At 37.0% G+C, this 9,994-nt stretch overlaps 1 protein-coding gene across 1 annotated transcript in view; it reads right to left on the reverse strand.

The window, feature by feature from the left end:
• Positions 1 to 3,655: 3,655 nt before the first annotated feature.
• The window catches only part of LOC107716604 (inositol-trisphosphate 3-kinase B-like), a 45,014-nt gene continuing 38,675 nt past the window's right edge, over positions 3,656 to 9,994 (reverse strand). The window contains exons 6-8 of the mRNA XM_016523104.1: positions 6,788 to 6,889; positions 4,855 to 4,926; positions 3,656 to 4,257 (exon numbers count right to left, since the gene is read on the reverse strand). Coding sequence (XP_016378590.1) covers positions 4,039 to 4,257; positions 4,855 to 4,926; positions 6,788 to 6,889 — 393 coding nt within the window. The 3' untranslated portion in view covers positions 3,656 to 4,038. The remainder of the gene's footprint in view (positions 4,258 to 4,854; positions 4,927 to 6,787; positions 6,890 to 9,994) is intronic.

The following is a 9,994-nucleotide window of genomic DNA, read 5'->3' on the forward strand; positions in this document are numbered from 1 at the left end:
ACCAACATAATGCAACAGGGTCAAAAGTCACTGGTTTCAGAGATTTATTTCCTTAAAGAGACAGAGCACACTCTGAAGACATTTGCACATTTACACAGCAATGAACTTGGCTTACATTACAATGAACTGCTATATCACCAAGATATGGGAGGTAAAGCCAAACAAACAAGAGGAGAAAAACAATGCAGCTACATTTAGTGTTCTTGTGCAAAATATAACAAAATATAAATATAAGAGTATGACACCACTAGAAATTCCCACAGTTTTTGACCTCACAAATATGGCATGAAATGTAAAACATCAAGGGCAAGAAGAAGGACTTGGTCAGTTTTGTTTGTTCTCTGTAATACAGCACCATAAACAGCAGGGGAAGCCCTACTTCCATTTTTTAAGCTTGTGTAGGGAGAAAGTACATCTGACTTTAAGATTTAGTAAAAAAAAAAAAAAAGTAATTTGGGGAGAAATATAAAAAATCTGAAACCGCTTAATCCTGATTAAAGCTGCTGTAAGCATTTTTATTTACATCTCTAAAAGCAAAAATATTGTTGGTTTCCAAACTGGTCCCCTTTTTCTTTCATCTTCAGGTTTGTGACACACATCTTGTGATAGATGTCATTCCTACACTATTATTATGGCAAGAAGTGTGTTTCTTGAAAGTAGCCATGTGTTAAAAAATATTGGAGATATTTTTCTCTCTCTTGGCTAACTAACTGCAGTTTTGGCTGTTTACGCTGCCAGAAGAGAGAAGTGTTATTTCTCCTAGCAAGTGTTTAATTGTATAATTTTTTATGTTTTAAGTGAGTCACATTTCTTAGGGATCTTATTTCATATATTATTATTAGATTTTTTTCTCTCTTGGCAAACTAACAGCAATTTTGTAGCTGATTACAGAACCATAAGAGAAGTATTATTTCTCCCATAGTCAGGTTGTGAGGACAGTTTATGTGCGGTAGGCCTAATAAAAAATCACTTAAAGCAGCTATGATTTGATCCATTTCATTTTTCCTACCCATTTTAAGCATGTTTAGGGAACTGTGGCTGTGGGACAGGGATTTGAGAAATGTTTCCACACCACCCCCCGTTAACCTTTTGTCCTCTCTGTTCTTTTTGCATTCGTAAAAGGTCATTTATAACAACAGCAAAATCTCATCATAAATAATGATGGGTAAAAACACATGGTGACATTTGGTTGGAGGCCTCTCGATAACCCCTCTGCCTTTACTGTGACTGGAGTGCGTCGTGTTGACGTGTAGGTCTGCCCTAGGTGTTCCTCGCCCCGGGCTAAATCAACCACGACTAATTACTGATTGCGTTTATGCTGGTGTCAGCACATGGTTTCCATACTGACCAACAAATTAGTTTTTATCTCCAGCGATATTTTGCTTGGAGCATTATCTCATTGTTTGGGGGTATACAGGGGTAGTTCATTTGCATGGCAAATAGTCATGCAAACAACAATCATCTCTCTCAAACATGACGCACTCTGAAGAGTGGCGAGTCAGCATTCTGAGGCATTGCATCGAGCACTGCCTTCAGGCACTTTTTAAAGGAAGAACAACATTTCTTAAGGCTCTCGTGAGCATTCGCAATGTTTGAACTTGCATGGAATGGTTGAAATTTTTGGTCAACAGATGTGCGAGTTAAGGCGACAGTCTGTATTTTTAAAATAATGTTATTTTACCTTGTACAAAAGTTCTTATTTTAACCGAATAGACAAGGTCACCATAGTGACACCAAGATTAGTTGGAGCTTGCAGCCCTTACAGTTTTTTCAAAGACAAAAGTTAACCAAGACTGTGTGTTCAAAGACAATCATCTCTCTCAAACATGACGCGCTCTGAAGAGTGGCGAGTCAGCATTCTGAGGCATTGCATCGAGCACTGCCTTCAGGCACTTTTCAAAGGAAGAACAACATTTCTTAAGGCTCTCGTGAGCATTCGCAATGTTTGAACTTGCATGGAATGGTTGAAATTTTTGGTCAACAGATGTGCGAGTTAAGGCGACAGTCTGTATTTTTAAAATAATGTTATTTTACCTTGTACAAAAGTTCTTATTTTAACCGAATAGACAAGGTCACCATAGTGACACCAAGATTAGTTGGAGCTTGCAGCCCTTACAGTTTTTTCAAAGACAAAAGTTAACCAAGACTGTGTGTTCAAAGAGAACTTGAAAACATACCACAAATTACAGATAAATGGGAGCCACTTCCTGAGAAAAACCTTGGCACTCAGTTGATTATTTTGGGAATAGGGCTGGGTAAAAATATAAATTTTCCATTTAATCATGATCTTCATTTGAACAATTCCGATTTCAATTATTAAAATTGCACCACACTTCCCGTCCTACAGATGGGACAGTGTTCTGCTGCAATGACTAAAGTCATACCAAGGACTATAAGAAATAGATATATTTTTAAAATCGTTGTAAATTTAAAGAATAGAAGAGTCCACAGCAAAACTAAAATGATAACGGCACAGAGGATCATTGGAATCTCTTTCTAAACTCCTTTTTCCAGCTGATGAATGATAAAAACAATTGAGAGCCAATCAGAATCCATCATGCTCTAAAGAGCTCAAGCATTTAAAGCAGCAGACGGCAAAACTGCAGTGCACGCTTACAATAAACAGATCGTTATAGTTATCGTTCTTGGTGTGAACGGGCCTTTACTCCGATTTTGCTCACTACAGATTAAACAGCAGGGACATGGCAAAAGTAGTCATATTTTTAATGTCATAGTTACCAATGTGTCATAGTTGAGAAAGTGAGTTTGCAGTCTGTTTTGAGAATGATGCAATAAAAATGACTTTGTACTTTGGAAAACGACTTTCTATTGAGTTGTTCTCACAGGGTCGCATGCAAGAATGTTACCAGTGTAGTGAGATTCACAAAGAAATGGTTCTTATGAGCTGCGAATCAGAATCTTATTCATGAATCTTAGCCTTATTAGCGACTAACACATAGCGTGACTGGTAGGGCCAGATCTTATTTTTAGCAGGAGTGAGACAGAATCCTGTGGGAATAAATTCAAAAATTAATCGCAAACTTCTAGCATGATTCCCAAAATGAATGACGCTAATGAGTCATTTCTTTCTTGTTAATCAAAAACACATGGCGCACCTAGTGTAGAGAGATTCCTGAAACAAATGACTTGTTTTAATGAATAGCTCAAAAGATGAGTTACTAGTTTAAATTAGTCCAAAACATTCCCCTGAATATTTTACGGCCTTAACAGAGAGAATAGACAATACAACCGAAATGCTGTTTACTAAAATCAATCGGAATCACATTAAATCAAAAGTCCGAACTGAATCGAGAACTTGTGAATCATAATTAATTGGAAAATCTGTGTCAATACCCAGCTCTACTTAGGCACAAAAATGGCGATTGAATTTAAGGCATGTCAATATGAAGAATGTAAGTGTAAAGCACAACATAAGACCATCCACCAAATGGGATCATTTGTTCTACTATAGGCACTCAGTATAAATGATGTATTTGAACACTACTTACATTATCTTAACAGGGTAAAAAAAAAAACTATAAAACATCTAGAGGTCAATTTGATTGTTATAGGTTTTAAAATGTGGATTTTTGTTTCAAATAAAAATGGTATCTGTGTAAAATAAAAAAAAAATGAAAAAAACAAATTCTGCAGCATCTAAAAACAAAATATTAAAACGATCACATTGAGTAAAACATAGCTGCAAGGGTTTTACACTTTTCCGTAACACTAGCATGTTGAAAAGAACGCACATTAAGAGAGTGTTGCTTTAAGATTCACCTGTCTTTTAAAGCACTAGCTGCAAAAATCCTATTCACACATGTTCTGAACTAAAACACTGGCATTTACACTATATGTACAGCATCTACAAGTTTACAAACATACACTCTCGTATTAAAGGCCATTGCGGTTGGCATTTTGTTTTAACTTTGACAGTTTGTTTTTTCTGGCGAGACGGGGCGATCGGTTAGGATAGCTTTAGGGGAACCCAGCGAGGTCTTGAACTGTAGTGCAGGCGGGAGAGAAGATGGAATTCTTTTACTCTAGTGGAGGTTTAGGAGCTAGCATATTAGAAATAATGTCTATGAGGTGGTCTAGGCCGTAGTGGTAGCCGTCCTCTCTGTTACCCTCCACCCAGGTGGCCCTGTGGCTCAGCTCCTGCCCCTCCGGCAATGGAGTAGTCTTCCCAAAGTCTATCATCCACACTTTTGCCTGCTCCTGTTTGTCATGGACGAATAGTAGAGAACTGCCAATCACCTGAACACGAGAGATGGAAAAGTTACACACGCACGACATGGAAATGCGTTAAATGTCAGAGTCTGTTCCTTGCGTTTCGCATCTTTACAAGACTTTAAATGGTTCATCACAAATCCATGTGGAAACATGACACAATAGACACCAAGATCCTGTTTCCATTATATTTGTGCAGCAAACATACGCTCACTTATTAAACAGCTATAACTCAGCCCTGTTTTTCCACCATACAGTTTGTTTTTGTTATCTAATAATGCGAATAAACAAGGCTCTGTGTTTGCATAGCCTGTTCTACCTCCTTAGAGTTCAGACAACAAAGTTCTGACACCGACCATATATTAAGTGTATCTAGCATATTTGTCTTTAAACCCCATTAAAAGAGGTTGTGTAATGCTTTGCATACAACCAAGTTGCTATTCTGGCTTTCAGCATCCAGTGTAATCAGATAATTACTTCAGAGCTGGTCTTTGCATAGATGCTGTTGTGTATTATTATTTTTCCACATTTTCACATGCTCTTATCACATGGGTGGGTAAATGGTTGCATTTGTAAGTGTAGCTAATGTGTCTTAAGATGATAAACAAAAGAGTGATTGTTTACCTCGTGTGTTTTGAAAAACGGTGACATTTCCAAAGTGTCCCTGATCTCTTTTAGTCGGTTCAAATAGGAATGCTGAGGGAAAAGAGACAAAGTGTAAGTGACTATAAAACTATGAAAATACAAACAAATAAGTGTGACAAGTATTTAATCAGAATAATATTGTCTGCATGTAATAAAAAAATATACAATCTATTGAGAAAATAAGACTTTTATTTTCATTAAATCTATTTATGGGTCAAAGAGGAGGCATCCCATTTTGGTGTCTGCATCAAATGAATTTTAAAAAAATAATTTTATATACATAGAATGTATACTGAATGCAAGTAAAGCATCTACTTTAATATTTCAAATAACTTTTGTAACAAAAAAAAATAAAATCAAAATATGGGTGAAACCTAGTGGTTTGAAGGATATAGTGGCAAATATTGGTAAAGATTTAAAATTACAATTGATTAGTTTTGGGGGGCTGCAATGTGATCCATAAATAGAGCCTTTTAAGGTCATCTAATGATTCTTGTTCTAAACATGCCTTACAAAAAATGTTGGTATATAAACTATTGTTACACTGAATGACATTTTAATAGGTGTCTTTTGTAAATCATGGTAAAAAAAAAGTATGATAGTCATTATTTTTGTTAAATCTCTGTGAAACTTGTATTGTTTTGGTGCTTGAAATTGTATTTTAAAAAATATTGTATTTTTATAAAGAAAAAAAATATATATATATACATATATGTGAAAAGAGGATATCAAGATATGTTTTATCCTTTTTTGAAGAGTCCAACTTATGGAAAGTTATTTTAAAATGTGTTACTTTACAGTAATGTTCTATATGTTAACATTAGTTAATTGCTAAAATGAAATATAACTTTCAGCAATTATTCATCTTGATTAATGTTAATTTCAACATTTCCTAATACATTTTTAATATTTAGAATTTTTAAACTAACATTATTTAAAGTATGTAGCATGAGCAGTATTTATTTATTAAAATGAACATAGATTTATACATTCTAATAAAGTTGTTGTTCAAAAAATATGTTTATATACATGCAATAAATGGAGGAGAAAAAAAACATTTTTAAAGGCGAATTTTGGTGAATCACTGATTTCCTCATGAATATTTGCATACTAAACAGATTTAAACCAACATTTCAGTGTCTCCCCTACATGAGTCATTACTTATTAATGTGCTATCAGATCATACAGTACCATGCTCTGTTCTAATTTACACCACAATAATTACATTAATTCAGCATTTAAATCGGCGGTGGTTAATTATACATTCATTGTGGAAATAAAAGCAAGTTTATCTGTAAAATCGAAAGCACATTGATTTATCAGATGAATCACAGAGCATTTAAGAGAATCAGGATGCACATATAGTTCCAGGACACACTGTGGACAAACATAGGGTTAAATAAATGCTCCATAAGAAGCCAAGGACAGGTTCTTTGGAACTGTTTGTCTATAAGGCTGAACTTTAAGGAAACACCCCCGTTACAACATGGGAATCCTACCATGCAATAAACTTTCTTTGTGCTAGGTGCTTTTTAATATTTAAACCCATTAAGATTACATTTACAGTACTTTGATGTCACAAGAATACACATGACAGTCATGTGTCAACTACAGCATTATGCAAAGCGCTTTGTATTTGCATGTGTGTATTTCTCTGTAATATATTCAAGTTTGTGTGCAACTCGAAGAGTGGTTTTCCCTGCCAGTAGGTGAGCTTTCGCTGGTTTCAAACAATATAACCCTGAAGGGGCTGCACCACACAAAGGAAACCCTTAGTTTCACAAACCGCCCTGGGGGGGGTAAATGAGAGAGTTTAGCTCCACCTGTCACTTGCTTCCCCTCCGTGTGCCACAGGAGACTTAATAATTGGCAGAAGGCCCTAAAGCACATAAACACACGAGCACACACTTACCAGGATGTTTTTGTTTCCTTTGACGAAGTCTTGGAAGGCCTCAGTCACTTGTTCTCGGGTCTTAGTCTTTTTAAAGTCCCTGTTTACTGTTCCATCCTCATTCTGTAGAAGGGAAAGGGAAGAAGAATTGATTGTGCTGGTCAAAAAAAGATCAGAAACATGAAACCAACTCCGGTTCTGCATCAGGGCACATGTTTGATACATTTGTGCCAACACAGACCAATTGTTGAAAAACTATTTCTAAGTCGTGAGGTTTTCATAAGTCATGTTTTCATATGCAATTGTGGTCTGTACACAAAAAAAAGCATGTTATGGAAACTATGGAAGCCCGTTTCTCCCACTGAATAAAAAATAAAAAAGTTTTCTCGCAATTGCACGTTTACATCTTTACATCTTCTCAGAATTGCGAGTTATAAAGTCAGAACTGCAAGATATAAACTTGCAATTCTGAGAAAAAAGTCAGTCTTCTTCCTCAGAATTGGACTTTATCACTTTTAATCGCAAGATTATATCTCACAATTTTGAGAAAAGAAGGGATATAAACTTGCAATTCTGACTTTTTTGCAATTGTTTGTTTATATTTCACAATTGTGAGACAAAAAGGTCAAAATTATGAGATAAAAAGTCACAATTACCTTTTTCATTTTTTATTCAGTGGCAAAGCGGGCTTGCATAGGAAAAACTGCACAATCAGTTCTTAATAAGTAATAAAAAGAAGTTAACTTTTTCGTAAGTAAATAAATAAGCCCCAATGCTAAATTGTTCTGAATGGTTACCAGGACATTGTTATCCAGCTGCTAAGGTTGGAGTGATTTTCAGAGTGTTGATATCGCTAGGGTGTTCTGGGAGGTTTCTGGGACATTACAATGCAGTTTCTAGGGTATTCTGGGTGGTTGCTAGGTGGTTACTAAGGTGTTTTGGTGATAAGTCATTGCTAGGGCGTTGCTATGCAGTTGCTAAGGTGTTCTGAGAGGGTTGCAGAGTGCTGCAGTTGCTTGGGTGATTTCTAGGTTGTTTTGGGTGGTCGCTAGGGCCAGGGCCGGATTTACGCATAGGCATTCTAGGCATGTGCCTATGCTCGCTCGTCCAGGGGAGCCCAAACACAATAGAGGTATATAATAATTTTGTTATACTATGGGCTATCTACAACAGTAAAAGAAACAAAACCCCAGAAGACATTGAGCAAATAAATATAACAAACAATAGGGTAAAAAATGACAAAGTATTTCCATGTCTTCCACCTTTTTTATGTAGGCTACTGAAATAACGCTTTCTTTCTCTCATTCTCTGACGCACACACACGCACTCGCGCACACACGCGGAGATGTGACCAGAAACATGTTGTCAGCGCTGCCCCGCGAATTTATCAATAAAATAGTTTCGCAGCTGAAAAGCTACATGACTTTTCTCAGTAGCGAGGTTCTTGGAGCAGTTTAATCTCTCTCTCTAAGTGCGTTAGACTGCATTAATAACTGCATTAGCCTGCATATCAATGGCTCAAGCCTCTGTTATTAGCTCTAAAATGACGTTTTGGAATTTCCAATGGAAGGTTTTTGTAAAATAGGCTACGTAAAAAATTTGTTCAACACACACGAGATTTCAGGACGGAAACACGGCAAATGTCTTGAAATAAATCATCTTAACAATGTCTTGATGTGTGGTTGTGACTCCAGGCCATTAAAATTATTAGAGAGATAATGCACTCCTGAAGTTGTTATGTGGCCACGATGCTGCACCTATTAATGGAATGGTCTTTCTCAGTTCTCAAATTACATTCGATTTTTATTGATTGAACGCAAGCGCTTATTGCGATAGAAAACACTGTAACGGTTTCTACTGATTAAGAAATATTTTTGTTTGCTTGGGTGGTAGCTAAAGTTAGGCCTATTATATTAATAGGGAAGGGGGGCCCAAAAATTTGTTTTGCCAATGTCACGAAAAGAGGTAAATCCGGCCCTGGCTAGGGCATTACAATGTAGTTGCTAAGGTGTTCTGAATGGGATGCAGAGTGTTGCAGGGGTATCTTAGGTTGTTTATAGGGTGTTTGCGAAGTCTTGTTTAATTCTTTTGTATTAGTATAATAATACTATTTAAGTATTTGCTGAAATAAGTATGACCCATAGTAATAGTGATGCTTGCCTTCCAAGGAAACGTAATATTGATGGACTGCTGGCAAATTAATGTGCTTCTAAGTTAAGACAATAGTCACAACAGGCAGCTCAGCCACAGACATAACAGAAGTCTGCCTATTATTCAGGAAATACTTTATTTAGAGCCACCCAGGGCATCCCCCATCTGCGAAAAAAAGAGAAAGATGGGGAGAACCTGACCTTTGTGCAAATGGAAAGAGCAAAAGGGGAACCAATCTTTCCCTATTCATGCAAGACATCTACAGAGCTCTTGTTAACAAAGATGTATTATGGAAAATCATGACAGAGACCAAACATAAGCTTTCTAATCTCCTCTTCCGTATGTTAATGGAATTGTGGCTGCCTGGTTTGACTTAATTAGCTGAAGTTTTGTCGAGCATCTCTTATGTCTTTTTGACATTTTCCATGAGGGTGTATTTACGTTATTAGGGCCGTGTGCAGTAGGCCGGAATTACAGAACTGAAATCATGTTGTGAGAGCCATGGCCTGTCACTGACTGATGTTGAGCTCAAAGAACGTGCCACAAACAGGCCGTGTGTATGACAGGAACATTCAGACACAATCAACCTCTTGAAAAAGGCCAATCCTGCCCCTTCACCTCAGTCTGAAATCCGGGATCTAATTAAAAGACGCATGGGTTCAAGGCTGCCTTGATTCCCCAGATAAAAACAGCACTGAACTTCCAAAATCTCATGATTCAAGTTAAGCTCAAACAACAGCATTTGTTGTGGCATAATGTTTACTTTCACAAAAAAAATAATTTGCCTTAAAGGGGTCATATGATGCGATTTCAATTTTTCCTTTCTCTTTGGAGTGTTACAAGCTCTTGGTGCATAAAGAAGATCTGTAAAGTTGCAAAGACTAAAGTCTCAAATCCAAAGAGATATTCTTTATAAAAGTTCAGAGTCAGCCACAACACCGTTCTCGACCCCGCCGTCTCAGCTCACGCTAGCCCAGCCTCAGTTCACTCTATCCCGGCCTCAGCTCACTCTATCCCGGCCTCAGCGCACGCTAAGCCGGGGCTTCCCCTCACGCTAGGCCGCTGTGTTTTTCGTTG

The sequence above is a fragment of the Sinocyclocheilus rhinocerous genome, unplaced genomic scaffold, assembly GCF_001515625.1.
Source record: "Sinocyclocheilus rhinocerous isolate Xijiao unplaced genomic scaffold, SAMN03320098_v1.1 scaffold1874, whole genome shotgun sequence".
NCBI classification, from domain to species: Eukaryota; Metazoa; Chordata; class Actinopteri; order Cypriniformes; family Cyprinidae; genus Sinocyclocheilus; species Sinocyclocheilus rhinocerous.